This window comes from Balaenoptera physalus (genome assembly GCF_965194825.1).
Source record: "Balaenoptera physalus genome assembly, chromosome: 3".
Classification (NCBI taxonomy): domain Eukaryota; kingdom Metazoa; phylum Chordata; class Mammalia; order Artiodactyla; family Balaenopteridae; genus Balaenoptera; species Balaenoptera physalus.
Window position 1 is genome coordinate 6,583,151 of NC_138890.1, and position 18,684 is coordinate 6,601,834.

The 18,684-nt window shown below is 36.6% G+C and overlaps 1 protein-coding gene across 1 annotated transcript; it reads right to left on the reverse strand.

Annotated features, from left to right (window-relative positions):
* Window positions 1–8,207: 8,207 nt before the first annotated feature.
* On the reverse strand, window positions 8,208–18,578 carry LOC309657033 (vomeronasal type-2 receptor 26-like). Its single transcript, XM_082454000.1, has 4 exons — window positions 17,639–18,578; window positions 15,415–15,805; window positions 12,037–12,197; window positions 8,208–9,712 (listed from the first exon to the last, which is right to left on the reverse strand). Exons 1-4 carry the CDS (start codon window positions 17,891–17,893, stop codon window positions 9,575–9,577), a joined length of 945 nt encoding a protein of 314 aa, XP_082310126.1. The 5' UTR covers window positions 17,894–18,578; the 3' UTR covers window positions 8,208–9,574.
* Window positions 18,579–18,684: the final 106 nt, after the last annotated feature.

Genomic DNA, 18,684 nt, shown 5'->3' on the forward strand with positions numbered 1-18,684 from the left:
AAATTTTCAACAGATATCATTTTATTTCAAAATCGTTTATTGAACTTTATTTTCATTAATAAAATATCTCATTCTAGCAAATAATCAAACAGTAAGTAGAAAACAGTTTAATAAAACTACAATTTTCTTTTGATATAGTTAAATATATCAATCACTTTATTTTTTTTTTGGCTTTCTGCCTCACATCTAGGAAGGTGCTTCCTATCCTAGAGGTTTACTAGAAAACTTTACTAAATATTTAAGAATCAGGGAAACCCATGTAATGCAAGCTTCCTGAACATGCACACAAAAAATCCATTATAACAAAATATTTGATGCAAAAATATTAAATTATTAATGAACTAATATCAATACAAATCATAATTAGGCAAGATTTATCTATAGAGTAACAAATATTTACACTTTAGAAGTTTAGAAAGGTAATCTATGACACTAGTTAATGTATGTAAGAAGAATTTTTCCAGTCTCACTAAGTGCCAGAAAATCATTTGAGAAAATGCATTGCAGCATTATTAAAAATAACAGAGATGGAAACAACCTAAATGCACATTAATGGATGAAAGAATAAGGAAAATGGAGCATATACATACAATAGAATATTATTTAGCCTTAAGAAGGAAGGAAGGACTTCCCTGGCGGCCAGTGATTAAGACTCCATGCTTCCAATGCAGGGGATGTGGGTTCGATCCCTGGTCGGGGAACTAAGATCCCACATGCTGCACAACGCAGCCGTAAATAAATAAATAAATAAACCGGAAGGAAGTCCTGTTATATGCTACAACATGCATGAACCTTGAGGGCGTAATGCTAAGCGAAGTAAGTCAATACGGAAAAACAAATATTGCATGATTCCACTTAAATGAGGTATCTAAAGTAGTCAAACATAAAAACAAATTAGAAAGGTGATTTCCAAGTGATGAGGTAAGGGGAGCTGGGGAGCTATTTGGTGGGTGTACAGTTTCAGTCATGCACAATGGGGGGTGGGCAGTTTTCTGAAGATCTGTTGCACAACAGTGTGCATGTGGTTGAAAATATTGAAATGTACACTTGTAAATTGTTGGCAGGGTGAATTTTATGTTGTGTTTTTTCGTCTGCCACAATAAAATAAATTTGAGAAAATATAATACCCATCCTAATATGTAACTCAAAGAATGGAAAGATCTTACTCAATATGGAAAATATTAAAAGGGCATTAAACACTTAAAGAAAAAAAAGGTGTGTCTTCTGGTTCTGGACAAGATGGTATACACTCACATTTCTTTGATAATCTGTACTAATACAATTTAAAAATGTGGAAATAATTAAACAGGCAATTGTATGAAAACTGAAAGATGTAAAGAGGAAGGCAGACTGACAAAGGACCTCAGCACTTGAGGAATAACACAACTATGAGGTCTTTAGGTTTTATTTGAATCTCCTATTTATCTCCTACTGATCACCAGAGAAGGTTGCAACCTGGAACTGACAACAGGCACAAAGAAACAATCAAAAAGAACCCTAAGAAAAACATGTTCTCTCTGGCCAAAAGGTCAGGCCATGGGAATCTCAGGAGAACAGAAATATTTTTTACAACACTTTTCCTCCCCCACCCAAACACCATGGATGACCTCCTCCATGATGTCAGTGGGGACTGAGTAGGAAGTATAGATGCCTGTTACCCATCCAAGAGCATCAGGTAGCCCACGTGGGCACTTTCCTGCCTGCCCACCTGGTCTCCACTGACTCTCTAATCCAGCAGCACCAAGTGACCCAGGAAGTCACTCTCCAGTCCCACTGGGCAACATGAACAAGAGCAAGCCAGATACCTGGTCTCCTGCTCATCTCACCCCCACCAGGCAACAGCAGGCAGGCCAGGTGGGCACTTTCCTATTCAATGTACATCAGTGGGAGTCTGTCCTATTGTCTCCCCCAACAGGTGGTGTAGGAGATAGTCTACTGGATTAGTATCAGGAAAGACGGAGAAGGAAGTCTGCACATTTGCCCCCATGTGGTGGCAGCTGGCAACCCAGGGAGGCACTGCCTTTCTCTTTTCTCGCTGGACATGAGTAGGAATCTGAACTTCCACTCCCACCCAGGGTGGCATGGGGCATCCCTCATTCACCCAATTAGAGAGGAAGGGAGGATATTGGAGAGGAAGGAGTTGGAGAAAGAGACTCTTCAATGCTGCCCAAGAAGTGCTTGGCAGACACCTCATGATGCAAACATGAACGGATAGAATATGCCAAAGTGTAAAACCTGAACTGCAGTGTCAGAGCCATGCTGTATTTTCAGTGTCCTCCAAGCAGAGTACAAATGAGGTAGCACAGAGTACCACTCCATGGACTCTGAAAACTAAATTATCATGGGAATGATGGCACACAAAATGATATCAGAACCTGAGTGCTAAACCTAACTGAGATGAATGTTTGCTAAAATGGAAGATTAAATAGGACGCTGAGTCTCCCAATATAATATACGAAATGTCCAGAAAAGAATAGAAAAATCACGGATCATGTCAGGGACCAGGAAAATCACAGCTAGGACACAGACAGTCATAAGATGCCAACCTTGAAATGACTCTGATTTTTATTTGTCAATCATTCCTCAATAAAGCTGGAAAAAAGGGGAAAGAGAAACATATCAACACATAAGATGGTTTGATTGATGATACAGAGATGATAGCTATGTGATAAAACAAGTACAGCAAAACATGAATGGTGAAATCCATGTGGCAAGTATGTCTTGTTCACTGTAAAGTTTGTTCAGTTTTTCTGTATGTTTGAAAATGTTCACAATAAAATCAAAATCTAAAACAAAATCTGATATAACCAAAAGGAGAAAGAGATGAACATAAAATAATAATTGGGGATTTCAATACTCTCCTCAGCAATTGACAGTACTATTAGACAAAAACTCAGCTAAGGTAAGGAAAACTGAACAATGCCTTCAAACACCAATAGTCAATTGATTTATAGAACACTAAATTGACATTTATTGGACACTCCATTCAACAACATTAGAATAAACATTATTCCCATGCACCCATAGAAGATCCTCAAAAATAGAACATATTCTGGGTCATAAACCTCCCAGACTTAAAAATGGAAATCATACAGAGTATATTCTCTGACCATAATGGAAACAACCTTAAATCAGTAACATAAAGATAACAGGAAAATTTCAAAATAATTAGAAAGTAATCAACACATTTTTGGAAAAACCTAACGTTCAAATGAAAATCTCAAAAAAACCCTTGAAAAACAGATTAAAAGTAAAGAACATGAAAATATAGCATAACAAAATTTGTGGGATGCAAATAAAATAGTGCTGAGAGGAAAATTTATAGCACTAAATGCTTACATTAGAAAAGAAGAAATGTAAAAGAGAGTAGGAGTATAAAATCAGAGCAATCAAAAGAAAGACAATAATAAACATAATAACAAATCAGTGTATTCTAAAAAAAACGCAATGGAAAAAGTGATACAAAACATGATTAAGCAAAGAGAGGAAACAAAAGCCCTGATTAAATAGATATGTACCGTATTTATTAATGGTTATAATATTGTAAAAACCTCATTTTCCCCAAAGTACTTGAATCAAAGTAATAAAGTTAAAGCCACACTATAATTTTAGAAAGTAGAGATGTTGATTCTCAAATTCACAGAAAAGGGAATTTTTCAAAGAAAAATAAGAACTCTTCTGGGGGGGAAAAAAGGACCATACGGAAAGATATGAAAAAAAGGAATATACCAAATACTCTCTAAAGTTTGTTATTGTGGGAAATAAAACAATGTTCAATAGAAAAAAAGGGTGCTTGGGGCTTTCCTGGTGGCGCAGTGGTTAAGAATCCGCCTGCCAGTGCAGGGGACAGGGGTTTGATCCCTAGCTGGGGAAGATCCCACGTGCCACGGAGCAACTAAGCTCATGCCACAATTACTGTGCCTGTGCCCTAGAGCCTGTGAGCCACAACTACTGAAGCCCACATGCCTACAGCCTGCCCTCTGCAACAAGAGAAGCCACTGCAATGAGAAACCCACACACCACAACAAAAAGTAGCCCCCACTCACCTCAACGAGAGAAAACCCGTGTGCAACAACAAAGACCCAACGCAGCCAACAATAAATTAATAAAATAAATCTAGAAAAAAAGAAGAAAAGGTGCTCAAGAAACAAGCTCATGTATATATAAAAGTTTACTATTTAATGAAGTTACCAGTTCAAGTAAGTTGGAAAAAGATGATTTAAAATGACTTAAGGAGAATACATTACAATTTGTAAAAACTGGCTAAGTACTACATTCAGAAAAAAATTAAGCCAAAATAAAACGTTTAAACTCTAAAAGATTTAAAACGAAACATGGGAAAATCAGATATAACATAGAAGTTTTACCCAAGTATAAGTTTTTACCCTCACTGCAAACCGATGAACCAAAACAGAGAAGATATAATAAGAAATAATCTGAAAAGTTCTTAGTTATAAAGAGAGCTTTCTGGGATAGAGGAGTGGCAGAGTAATAAGGATATGCTTTCTGTATACTTAATGATGGAAGAAATGGCTAGATTCAATAGCAAAAGCTTTGAGAATAGCTACTTATCTGATATAGAACACTTATCTATGAGTCTGCATGGCTGAGGGTAGCTGTACACTGATACTCTTAAAAAGAGGTGGGAGACTTCCTTGATGAATAGAGGTAAAGCAGATTTGATGTTTTCTAATATCTGAATGAATAAACATAAACTATTAGGTTTCTGATTGGTTTATTGTTCAAAGCCAAAATTGTGATACAGACTTATGAAATAAAAACCTCAAAAAACACACTTTCCAAAGCATATGGAACACAGCAAAAGCAGTTGTTAAATGGAAGTTTATAAGGATAGATGACTATCTCAAGAAACAAGAAAAATCTCAAATAAACAACCTAACCTACCACCTAAAATAGGAACAAATGAAGTCCAGAGTCAGCAGAAGGAAGAAAATAATAAAGATTAGAGATAAAATAAACAAAATAGAGAACAGCAAGCAGGAAAAAATAAAATCCTAATGGAAAAGATCAATGAATCCAAGACCTGAGTTTTGAAAATATAAACAAAATTGATAAGCCTTTAGCCAGGCTTATTAAGGAAAAAAAGAGAGGATCCCAATAAACAAACAAACAAAAAATTGAAAAAAAAAAAACAAACAAAAGAAACAAGAAATAAAAGAGGAAAGTTGCAGCTGATATCAAAGAGTACAAAATAACCATAAGAGAATACACGGATCAGTTAGATGCCAACATTTCGGAGAACATAGAAGAAATGAAATAATTCCTTGAAACTTGCAATCTTCCAAGAGAAAATCAGGAAGAATTGGAAAGTCTGAACAAACCAACCACTAGTAGTGAAATTGTATCTCTACTCAAAAAATTCTCAAAAGAAAAGTTCAAGACCATATGACTTCACAGGGGAATTCTAAAAAACATATAAATAAGAGTTCATACCTATACTTCTCAAACTATCCCAAACACTTGAAGAGGAGGGAACACTCCCAAATACATACTAGGAAGCCACCATTACCAAATACCAAAACCACACAAAGAAATTACAAAAAGAAAAGAAAAGAAAAAGAAAATTATAGGCCAATATCTCTGATGACTATAGATGCAAAAAGCTTCAAGAAAATCTTAACAAATTTAGTTCAACAATATATAAAAAGGATCATCCAAAATTATCAAGTGGGATTTATTCCAAGGATACAAGGATGGTTCAGTATCCACAAATCAATAAATGGGATATACCTCATTAGATAAAGGAATGATATAAATCACATAATCATCTCAACAGACACAGAGAAAGCATCTGACAAAATGTAACATCCAATTAATAAAAACTCTCATGAATGTTGGTAGAGAGGGAACATATCTCAACATAACAAAAGTCACTTAGGACAAACTCATAGCTATCATCAAGAGAAAGACAAGAATGTCCAGTCTTCCCACTTCTACTTAATATAGTATTGCAAGACTAGCCACAGGAAGCAGAGAAGAAGAAGAAAAAAAAAAGCCATCCAAATTGGAAGGGAAGAAGTTGAACTATTTGCAGATGACATGATACCATACATATAAAACTATAAGGTCTCCACACACACACAAAAAAAACTATTAGAACTAATAAATGAATTCAGTAATGTTGCAGGATGTAAGATTAATATATAGAAATCTGTTGCTTTCCTATACACTAATAATGAACTAAAAGAAAAAGAAAGGAAGAAAACAATTCCACTTAAAATCATGCCAAACAGAATAAAATACTTCAGAATAAACTTAACCAAGGAGGTGAAAGACCCATACTCTGAAAACGACAAAACATTGATGAAGGAAATTGACCATGATACAAAGAAATGGAAACAGATGCCAGGGTCATTAATTGGAAAAATTAATGTTGTTAAAATGTCTATAGTACACAAAGCAATCTACAGATTTAATGCAGTCCCTATCAATATACCTAGGACATTTTTCATGAACTAGAACAAATAATCCAAATGTGTATGCAAGCACAAAAAACCCAAATAGCCAAACCAACTTGAGACAAAAGAACAGAGCTGGAGACATCACACTCTCTGACTTTAGAGTATACCATAAAACTATAGTCATCAAAACAGTGTGGTAATAATGCAAAAGCAGACACATTGATCAGTGGAACAGAATAGAAAGTCCAAAAATAAATGCATGCACTTACGGTCAATAAATCTATGACAAAGGAGGAAAGAAAATACAATGGAGGAAAGACATTCTCTTCAATAAGTAGTGGTGGGAAACTAGACTGTTACATTTAAAGGAATGAAATTAGAACATTCTCTCATCCATGTACAAAAATAAACTAAAAATAGATTAAAGAATTAAACGGGGGGCTTCCCTGGTGGTGCAGTGGTTGAGAATCTGCCTGCCAATGCAGGGGACACAGGTTCGAGCCCTGGTCTGGGAAGATCCCACATGCCATGGAGCAACTGGGCCCGTGAGCCACAACTACTGAGCCTGCGCGTCTGGAGCCTGTGCTCCGCAACAAGAGAGGCCGCAACAGTGAGAGGCCCGCGCACCGTGATGAAGAGTGGCCCCCGCTCGCCGCAACTAGAGAAAGCCCTCGAACAGAAACGAAGACCCAACCCAGCCCAAAAAAAAATTAAATAAATAAATAAATTTATTTATTTTTTTAAAAAAAAGAATTAAACGTAGGACCTGAAAGTATAAAACTCTTGGAATAGAGGAGTTTTAGGCAGAAAACTGGGACAGGAAACTCTTTGACTTAAATCGTAGAACTATTTTTTGGATCTGTCTCCTAAGTCAAAAGAAACAAAAGCAAAGAAACAAAAGGGAACGATTAAATTTAAAAACTTTTGCATAGCAAAGGAAAGCATTAATATAAAAAAAAAGACAATCTACTGAGTGGGAGAAAAAATTGGGGAATGATATGTCCGAAAAGGGATTAATATCCAAAATATATGAACAGCTCATACAACTCGACATCAAAACCATCAAACAACTCAATTAAAAAATGTCAAAAGACCTGAATATATATTTTCCCACAAAAGACACAAATATGGCCTACAGTCACATGAAAAGATGCTCAACATCTCTAATCATCAGTGAAATACAAATCAAAACCACTATGAGATATCAACTCACACCTGTTAGAATAACTCTCATAAAAAGGCTACAAATGACAAATGTTTGATAGGAAATGGAGAAAAAGGGGACCCTGGTACACTGTTGGTGATAATGTAAATTGGTGGAGCCACTAAGGAAAACCGTATGGAGGTTTCTCAAAAAACTAAAAATAGAACTACCATATGGTCCAGCAATTTCACTCTTGGCTATGCATTAGAGGAAAACAAAGACACTAATTTGAAAAGCTACAGGGGCTTCCCTGGTGGCGCAGTGGTTGAGAGCCTGCCTGCCAATGCAGGGGACGCGGGTTCGAGCCCTGGTCTGGGAGGATCCCACATGCCGCGGAGCAACGAGGGCGTGAGCCGCAATTACTGAGCCTGCGCGTCTGGAGCCTGTGCTCCGCAACAAGCGAGGCCGCGATGGTGAGAGGCCCGCGCACCGCGATGAAGAGTGGCCCCCACTTGCCGCAACTGGAGAAAGCCCTCGCGCAGAAACGAAGACCCAACACAGCCATAAATAAATAAATAAAATTAAAAAAAAAAAAAAAAAAAAGAGGAAAATCACTTTCTTAAAAAAAAAAAAAGAAAAGCTACAAACAACCCAGTGTTCAATAGCAGCATTGTTTATAAAGGCTGAGATATGGAAGCAACCAAATTGCCCACCACCAGATGAATGGATAAAGAAGACATGATATTTTTATGTATCTGTGTATATATATATATATATATATATATATATATATATATATATATATACATACACATATATATGTATATATATGTATATATATGTGTTTGTGTATGTATATATTTACACATATATACACATAAATATACATACAAGCAATGGAATATTACTCTGCCATAAAAAAGAATAAAATCCTACCATTTGCAACAATGTAGATGGACCTAGAGGTATGTTGCTTAGTGAAATAAGACAGACAAAGAAAGACAAATGCTATATGTTACCACTTATGTGTGGAATCTAAAAAAATAATACAAATGAATTGATATAACAAAACAGAAACAAACTCACAGATATAGAGAACAAAGTGTGGTTACCAGTGGCTCAGGAAGGGGAGAAGGGCAAGGTAGGGGTAGGAAATTAAGAGGTAGAAAACTATGTATAAATGAAGCTATAGTGATATATTATCCAACACAGGGAACATAGCCCATACTTTATAATAACTTTTAATGGGGTATAATCTATAAAAATATTTAATGACTATGCTGTATGCCTGAACTACTATATCAACATGTGAAAAAAATGTAACAATAGGGAAAAAGAAGCATAGAAGTATCATAAGATCAAGCAATTCCCTTCTAGGTCTATACACAAAAGAACTGAATGCAGTATCTTGAAAAGACACTTGAACAATTTTCTTAGCACCACTGCTTACAAGATCCAAAAGGTACAAACAACCCAAATGTCCATCCATGAATGTATGAGTAAACAAAATGTGGTATACTCATACAATGGAATATTATTCAGTCTTAGAAAGAATGCAAATTTCTGACATAGGTTACAATGTGGGTGAGTCCTGAAAATATTATGCTGAATGACATAAGCTATGCTACAAAGGATGAATACAGTATGTATCCGCTTATAGGAGTTAATTAGAATAGTCAAATATTGATACATAGACTATGGGGGAGGGGAGAGTGGGAGTAACTGTTTCAAGGTAACAACAATGAAATTTGACATGATGAGTTCTGTAGACGGATAGTGGAGATGGTTGCACAAAAATGGAAGTGTACTTAATGTCCCTGAATAGTACTCTTAAGAATGGTTTAAATGGTAAATTTTACATTATGTATACTTTACCATAAAAAACCAAATGTTCAAAACAATGAATAAATGCATGAATTAAGAAACTGGTGCATAATGACTCCTTTACCAACGCCTTCAGTTACCTTTTGGTTGGTAATAGTTAAGAAGTGGAGTTATCATAGGGTGATTATAAATTTTTATACCTGTGTTTGGAAATGTGTCTCTCTGGGCAAAAAGCACAAGTAAAGCAGCAAATTGGCCATCCTTCTTGTGGAACTTTTCTGAATCCTGAAATGCAACTCTGGCTACACACAGATTTTGGTGTCTGAAAGGAAAAATAAAGAGTCATTGGTCATAATTTTGTACATGATTAGCTGGTATCAGAGGATATCTATATTTCTCCCAGAAGAAGAAAGGACATTTCACCTTCTGTTACATCACTGTGTCTCCTCCTCAATCCTAACCTTGTCATATTCTCTAGATTCTAAGTATGAGATACTAAGTTACGTTTCCACTTTCTTCTAAATTATTTACAGAGACAACCAAAATTTTACCAAAGTATTTCATGGTCTTTATTCCATACGTTCCTGGCAATATACCTTATTTTTCTTTTGTTTAACAACCTAATACAAAAACCCTGTCAGTGCAGATATCCATGTGGTCATGATACTGAAGTTTTGTGTACAGAAAAATATTTTACTCTGCTCTCGTATTGGCTGCATAGAAGGATGTAGGTTTTAGGTAAAAGAACCTAATAATGTGAAAAGCTGACACGCTACTAAAAGTAGCTTCATAAAGAATAAATGTAGTCAGCCATAAAAAGGAACGAAATTGAGTCATTTGTTGAGAAGTGGATGGATCTAGAGAATGTCATACAGAGTGAAGTAAGTCAGAAAGAGAAAAACAAATATCGTATATTAATGCATGTATGTGGAACCTAGAAAAATGGTACAGATGAGCCGGTTTGCAGGGCAGAAGTTGAGACACAGATGTAGAGAATGGACATATGGACACCAAGGGGGGAAAACTGCGGTGGGGTGGGGATGGTGGTGTGCTGAATTGGGCGATTGGGATTGACATGTATACACTGATGTGTATAAAATTGATGCCTAATAAGAACCTGCAGTATAAAAAAACAAACAAACAAAACAACTAATACTAAACTTTCATTGGGTTATTTGTATGGAAATATGTTAATATAAATGTTTCAGACATTACATGAAATGTCTAAAAATCTTATATTTGTATTTGTATGGAAATATGTATGGAAATATATTAATATAAATGTTTCAGACATTACATGAAATTTCTGAAAATCTTATATGTTCTGGTATAATGTTATAAGTAATAATCCTAGTTATTACTTTAAAATGTATATCGCAGAAATAACTAATTTTCTTGTCAAATGCATTATTATGAACTTTCATCAAATCTTTAACTGTGGTCATTTTTAAGTCTTTTGTCATTTACAGACAGTTCTGGGTGTACTCTGATGCTTTTGCAAATATGTTCCTATAAAAGGCTTTCATCTTCAAGAAATTCATGGAAAAGACTCTGACAAGTACAGGTTTCTGGTAACTGACTGTACTGCTGAACTGAATGAATAAGCATTTTCAGAACTCTAATGAAAAACTGATGAACTCATAAAAGTGCTAACAAAAGATCAAGATGGAAAATAAAATTAATTACATGGGACTGAGTGAACTGATGAGGATGAGTATAATTTTTGTGACTTTCTGTCTGAATTAAAAAAAAAAATCCCACAAGGACTCAGAGGCAAAGAATATACAAATCAATTTTGCACTGCAAAGTAAAGGAGCTGTTACAGTGGAGGATTACTGGACTGAATGTCAATATTATGACATAGTATGAGTGTGTTTCATGTTTGGTAATTGCAATCATTGTTGCTTTTGTTGTGGTAATCCATGTACAATGCTTGGTGTCAGTCTATCTATCTCTTGTAAAAATAAAATACAGTGTGTGTGTGTGGAAAAAAAAAAGAATAAATGTAGGCCATAAAGAGACAGACTATGAGAGTGTGTTATGAAATGCCCAATTTGATGAACACAATTCAGGGCTCCTGATTGCCAAGTATGACACAGGCTTGTCAGAAAATTAGAAACATTTTTTATATGTTAAATATTGAAAAGTCACACAAAGAATCATCTTAAAATTACCCTGGACTTTTCAAATGTGGGAAAAATTTTGAAAATAGTGGTCAATGCTTTGAGATACGAAGTAGAATGAAGTTTGATGATCACATAACATGCAAATAACCAAGGGAATGTGTAAATGGAATCTACAAAGTCATAGCTGACATCCATAACCTACTTGTGTTTAAATATAAGAAGGACTCTTACCATACATAAATAAGGCCAGAGTATCCGATATATCCATTACCATTATTTATTGCATTCACCCAACTGCTGCAGGAATAGATACACTCAAACTAAAAACAATCACCTATACAAGCTGCTCCTTCTCAACGTTGCCTGAGAAAGTAGGTAAGATTACATACTATGACTGAAAACGCTGCATTCAAAGAGTGAATTTAGTGCTCATTTAAATGCATGCACACTTTATCTGATAGGAGGATTCTGCTCTGATAGCTTTACAATGTAAAAATCTAATCTTGAAAACAGGTCATACCTCTTTGAATCCAATAGGCCATTCTGTCATCCCTTCGTTGATCACCAAACCTTGATCATATGAACTATTGGAGCCAAACTCTCCCACTTTCACCAGAAGCCCAAGACCACCTGGAAAACTCACAGCATTCAGGATATCATACTGCACCACATGGCTTCTTTATTCATCTAAGGACATGTGCTCCCCAGCACTGTTTCTAAATTGGATTTTATCCAAGAATGGGTGAAGCTAGAAAAGAAGAAAGATTGAAAAATGGAAAGTGCATTCAAATTAGAGATGGAAGGCTCATACTTACAAAGCAACCATTCTTTCCCACCTCTCCAGCCTCAAGCTTTCTTGTTCGTAGAAGCTAAGTTTTGTTTGGGTGTTTACTATCTCTTGGACTCTAGTGACATGAACTTTTCCTCTCATTCTAAAAAACAAAAAAGGTATTGAATACAATCAGGACACAATAAAGTATGCCTTAACCATGGATTTTGGTGCATCCCTGACAAAGTTTTCCTGAGGCTTCTGGAAGGAAGTGCCTGTACTGTAAATCAGTACTTCATGGAATGTTTTTCTCTTACATTTTTGGAATGTAAAAGAATATGATTTGTGACAATGGAGGGAACACTTTCCCTATGAGAGAAAACTAAAACCTACAACTCGTAGAGGATTAATGAGACTGTTGATATAGCCTTTTAATCTTTGAGCCCCAGAGCTCTTGACACTCTGTTGTGGGAGGTAATAAATCTACAATGTTTCTTTTAGATTAAGGTAAAATTCACATAACATATACTCTGCCATTTTAAATAGTACAATTCGGTGGGTTTTACACATTCACAATGTTGCGCAATCCTCACCACCCTCTGATGCCAGAACATTTTCTTCATCCCAAGGGAAACCCAACACCAATTAAGGAGTCCCTCTTCATGTCCCCTAAATCAGCATCTGTGAACGACTAATTGACTTTCTGTTTATAGACTGGCCTCTTCTGGACATTTCGTATAAATGGAGTCATACAATATTTCTCCCTCTGTGTCTGGCTTCTTTCACTTGGCATAATATTTTCAAATTTTATACAAGTATCAGAAATTCATTTCTGGTAATGGCTGAATCTTATTGCATTGCATGCATACACCACATTTTGGTTATCCATTCATTGATGGGTATTCGGGTTGATGGGTATTCGGGTTGTTTCCACTTTGGGCTATTATGCCCACTGCAGCTGTACATAGTCATATATACATTTTGGGTTGAACACCTGTGTCAAATTTGGGGGGGGTACATATCTAGGAGTGAAGCACTAGGTCACAAGAGAATTCTATGCTTATTTTTTTCAATTCATGTATCATTAAGGTTGAAATAATCTACACAAAATTTATTTTCTTCCCTAAGTATAACACCAAATGTTCTGTATTATTCCCAGATGGACCACAAAACACTTATTTTTATAGATTCCAGGTTTGATTGTAAGTTGTGATGAGGCAGCAGATATAGGCATGGAAAAAGACAGAGAAAATAGAAAATTAAGTTGTCATTATCCATGACCTCGGATATTGTCTCAACCATTAAACAGAAGTATTCATCATGACTGCTCAAAAGCTTATGAAGATGTAGGCTCAACAAAGGAATGTATACAGCAACCACCAGTTAGAGTGTTTGAGCAGCAACCCTTGAGGGGTTCCTTCATGGACCATTTCCATTCATTTATTTTTCCTAAGTATGAGTCATTCTTTCTTGTCTCCTTGATAAAAACTTGATATTTGAAATATTAGCTCACATTCTAATGAGAAAACTATGGAAATCAGGTTCTCTCCCTACCCAACAAATGTAGTGATTACTTATTGTAACAGTTGTTGTTAGTTAGTTTAGGGCAATGTCTGATCCAATCTTGTAAATTCCATATTCTTTGTCATGTATGGTCACTGAAGGCTTTGTTCCAGTAGCCTAATGACCAGCTAGTGACTAAAAATAGATTTCCTTAAATACCAAAAAGAAAAATAAAATAAAAAACCAAAGAACTATTTCCCTGTCTCTACAAGTGTGCTCTCTGGTGTGTTGGAGCAAACTTTTAACATTCAACATGGTAGTTTATAGCTCTGCCTTAGCCTTCACTTCCTGCTTCAATGAGGCCAGAAGGTCAGTCAGAAATGGAGCTTAGGGCCTTCTCAGTGTTATTTTCCGATTATGAGCCAAGCACTGTGCATGATCTTCTAGATTCCATGCAAAATGTGGGAGCTTTTTAAAGCCTTTATTATCGAAAGCATCTCTTTCCCCAACCCTTCTTCCAATGCTTTAGAGTTTTTATATAGTTTTCCCCAACTGTTATCTCTGACCCCAGGTAGCAGGTAATCCATTTACCTTTATATGTTTTCAATAAACAGGACTCAGGTTGCCACCTCAGCCCTAGGAAATTTCAAAGACACATGAAATAAAGGAAGTCTTAGATTAGTCCTTCAGTGAGCCACCAGGTAGGTCAAAACAAACAACCCTCATTTTTTTAGAATAAAATTCATATAGCTCCTTCTGGTATGAGTAACCTGTATGAATAATGTGGGGTGTTGTTTAAGAGATCTCTTTTGACCTGGAAAGTAAAGAATGCTACCAGCGTAAATGAAAACATCATGAAGTCTATACCAAATTTAGATCTGTTTTTGATTCTTCATTAAGCATTCCACATGTTGGAAGCTTTAGTTTGGATTCCAGAATTCAGACATGTTTGCTTTAAATTGATATTAAAAGCTATTAAGAACATATGCATTTTATTTGATCTGATTAGTTTATTTTATTTAATCAACAACTTGATGAAATGTATTTGTCCCTTGTGTATGAGGACAGAAATTTCTAAATATAGTCTGAAAAGGATTTGTAGATTCACAAAAGCCTGTGTTAAAATACAGATGAATTCATTTCTAAACCATGGAACTTATGTTGAGTTGATAATCATCATCATTGTCCTCACATTTAAAAGTGTTTGCAAGTTTTGTAGGAACAGTTATGTCTAAAACTAATTCATTTTCCAGGGTCAGTGAAGGATATCAGGGAGACCCCATTTCTGTTTTTACCACAATCATTTCAAAGAACACTTGGACCACAGCATGTACACCACTATAGATGAAAGTGTTGGATTCTGTTATGGTAATTATGTCAATATTTTCTGACATCATTGAGTACACTCCAAGGAAATGTATAGATTTCACTCATTTTGGTTCTCCTATGTTTTGTTAAGGCTTGTCTGGATATTTGACTGCATTACATCCTAAACTAGGAATATTTTTCTGGTATGATTTCTAATACAAATAATTAGAAAGTAAAGACACCCCCCCCCATGGTAGAGTTCTCCAAATAGAACTAGTAATTATAGATACATGTATAACCAATGTGAAAGAACTCAGCGTCCATTGGGCCCTAATCCTGTGGACCTTGAGACAAAAGTATGGTCATGATGCTGCATCTCAATAAAATACAACCAAATATCCTCCACTTGTCTATTCATGACCTGCAGCTGAAGGACATTTACCTTCCAGGGTAGAAGCATGGGTTGGTCTGCATCTGCTGGAGGTCCCATTTCTGTTTTCACCAAAAGCCTTTCGTGGAGTGCTTGGGCAATTGCATACACAGCATTATAGATGAGATAGCTGGGTTCAGACAAGGTCATCATGTCAGTATTTGTTGGCATAAACTCTAAGGAAGAATTTGGTGGGCAGTCTCCGATTTTTCCACAATGCGATCCAGCAAGCGAACACCCAAAAATTTTAAGCCACACACTACTGAAGTAAAAGTCTTTTGGGTATTAGGAAGGTTTAACTGTCTTGAGAAAGTGTTTAAAACGAGGGATTTCCCTTCTCTGGAGTGAGAAGGAGAGACTTCCATGCAAAGAGTGCACTATATAGTACTCCTCACCCGAAACAATATCCCCCTTTGCTACAATAATCCACACCTTGTCCAGGGTTAAATAGAATTCTGCTCTTATGTCCATAAAAGAGGAGCATCCCACATCACTGTGTATGATATACACATTTGCAGATGAAATTCTGGGCCTCCTCTTTGAATTTACATTAATTACTTGATACAATTCCCTACTGGAAGGAATCTTTTCACTAAAGACCACACATATACTTTTTTTTTACCTTCTCTGCTTTCAGATCCCAGAGGTACTGTTCCCTTTCCCTACTTCAGAGAAAAATACTGCCACCCACGTCCAATCAAAATGCAGCAATAGCCTGATCATTCCATGCACGAGAGAGCTGTCCTTGCTGGCCATCAGATAAAGAGATGGAAATTGGCCTTTATCACTCAGTAAAGGATCAAAAGGACCATATGTCACCTGAATAAGAAAACAAAAACATGATTCTGAGTTTAGTGGGATTGGGGCTGGTCTTTCTAGGGGAGAGAGTGAGCCAATTCTCTCTGTGACAGGAAGAGTGACCGGATTATTTGATGAAAAGAAAGACTGCAGTGGACATTCTACAGTTCTCATTTCATTTTGGGCACACAGAAGACCATGTTTCCTAGACACCTTGCTTTTAGAAGAGACATGTGGCTTCATGAGACTGATGGTATCACTTTGAGCCAAGGTATAAAAGAGACTGTGTAAGGTTCCTATGTCCTTATTATCTCCTTCAATGGCAGTTGAAGAAGGCATGAGTTTCAGATGGTGTGCCATGAGTTTCAGACGGTGGTGTCTCCATAAACCTTGCCCTGAGTGACTTGTGAAGAAGAGATTCATTCATCCTAGGAACCTATGTTTCATGTAAACGGTGGGGGTAAATAAATCTTGTCTTATTAAATTCTACATGTTGGATTAAATTTATTACCACAGCATTACCTAGGTTCTCCTGGAGATTACAATGCCCTACTCTCTAAGATTTCCTTTAAAAAAATTCCAGAACAGAATTCTCCTAATCTAACACTGATATGCACAGAAGTGATATCTCCTGCATGCTGGTGGTCAGATCGGTCCCTGGAAAGACATCCTGAGATGGTGAGTTCCCTGTGCAAAGTTTAGGGAGGGTTCTCCAGAGATATACCTGTGGGAATGGAGCAAGGCAAAAATGGGAAAAAGGAAATGCTGAAACACAAAACAGTTGCAGCTGAGTCTCAGACAATCCTCAGGCACCTCTGGAGCTGGGATGGCCCTTTAGTGTTGTCCCAAATTGACACTAGGGAACCAGGCTTCTTATTCCCATATCTGCCAGACACTGGCTTCTGTCTGTGCCCTGAGACGGTCCTATCCGTGGGTGAGGAGGTTCCCTATGCTGTGTGCATTTCCTATGATGTAAAGAGCTGTGAGCCATCATCCGTCAATATTTCCAGTAGCTGTAGAATGGATGTCTTGGTCCTGAGCATGAATCTGAACATTTAAGTATGGACTGCACTTCTCCGTCACCTTCCTCCTTTTCCCAACACATGTAAATATCTCATACTCTGAGGAAGTCTCTGGGATGTGTTTATAACTCTATGGGATGCATACACACAGCTTCCATCTTTCCCATTGATTGGATGAGAGGGAAAGGCATTGGGGAAAAGCAGAATATCTCTCACCAGAACTCCGATCCACTCACCTATGGGATTTTGTACAGCTCCAGAAGTGTTCCAATCTCAGCTGAAATGCCTAGGCTGTTCCTGTAACAGTGGCCACAGATTTTGTTTGTCTCTGGCAGTTGTAGTTAGACACAGTCTGATGATTACCAGAGAGCCAAAACAGGGCATTTGCCAAAGTCCTGTGGTCACTTTCAAAGGCATTATAGAGATCATAACCCAAGGACTGGTTGGGGAGTAGATGGGGGTTCTTGCTGATCTCCTCAATGGCAAAGAGAAAGGCCGGAACATATTGGTTGTTCTTGAAGTACCAGCTAAACAGAGGGGAAAGCATTAGGCAGAATGGCTTTGTAATTCAGGGATATACCCTAAGCCAAGCCAAGGGAAAGGAAAGGTTTTAAACTCAGGTTTCCCATTCAGAGATTCTCTGTCTTGTCGTATGGAGATGGTGTGAATAAGGTTCCGAGGGTTCTGGAAGACACTGGCATGGCTCTCTTATTCTGAGGAAGCAGATTGTGGTAAATCCACGTAGAGAGGTTGGTAGGGTAGTGTGAGTGGGGTGAAGTGGTATAGCTGTCAAGGGACAGATTTTCATTAGCTCTTTAAAGGTGAGGTGCAAAATAGTAAGATATTCTCCTCTATGTGAGTAAGGAGTTCAAACACCATCTCATAAACAATTTTGGAAAGATTTAGTTGAGTCTCAATTGTCATCTTCTCTTTCTTAGGGCTGAAAGCCAAGATACAATACTTCCCCCTTCCTCATGCTTGGAATGCACTAAATCGCACTAGACTTAACAGTTCTTAAAAATTGTTAGAGGATTTCTTTCTGACATCATATTTACATGAGCCATTTCAACGGCCTTTCCTATTATTTTCTATTCTGATTAGTCAGCTCTTAAAAAGCCAATTTTGTTAAATTATATTTTCCTTGAAAAATATACATTTCATCTGTGATTCTTGTTTTTATTCATGGATTTTAGCAATCACTGTCCATAATATTTCTTCTATCATTTCTCACTTAATATTTGATTTTTCTTATATTTCCTCAATTCCATACTCTAAATATTTAAGTTATTTCATATTTAAAATAGTTCTAACATTTTTGGATTTCCTAAAGAATTAATG

Excerpts from the sequence above, each read along its gene's own strand:
- LOC309657033 (XM_082454000.1), bottom strand. The coding sequence starts at position 17,893 with ATGCTTTCCCCTCTGTTTAGCTGGTACTTCAAGAACAACCAATATGTT. Across the intron at positions 12,198-15,414 it reads AGGATTAGGGCCCAATGGAC|AAAGAAGCCATGTGGTGCAG; the intron begins GCTGAGTTCTTT and ends CCTTAGATGAAT. Across the intron at positions 9,713-12,036 it reads GGCCTATTGGATTCAAAGAG|ACACCAAAATCTGTGTGTAG; the intron begins GTATGACCTGTT and ends TTTTCCTTTCAG.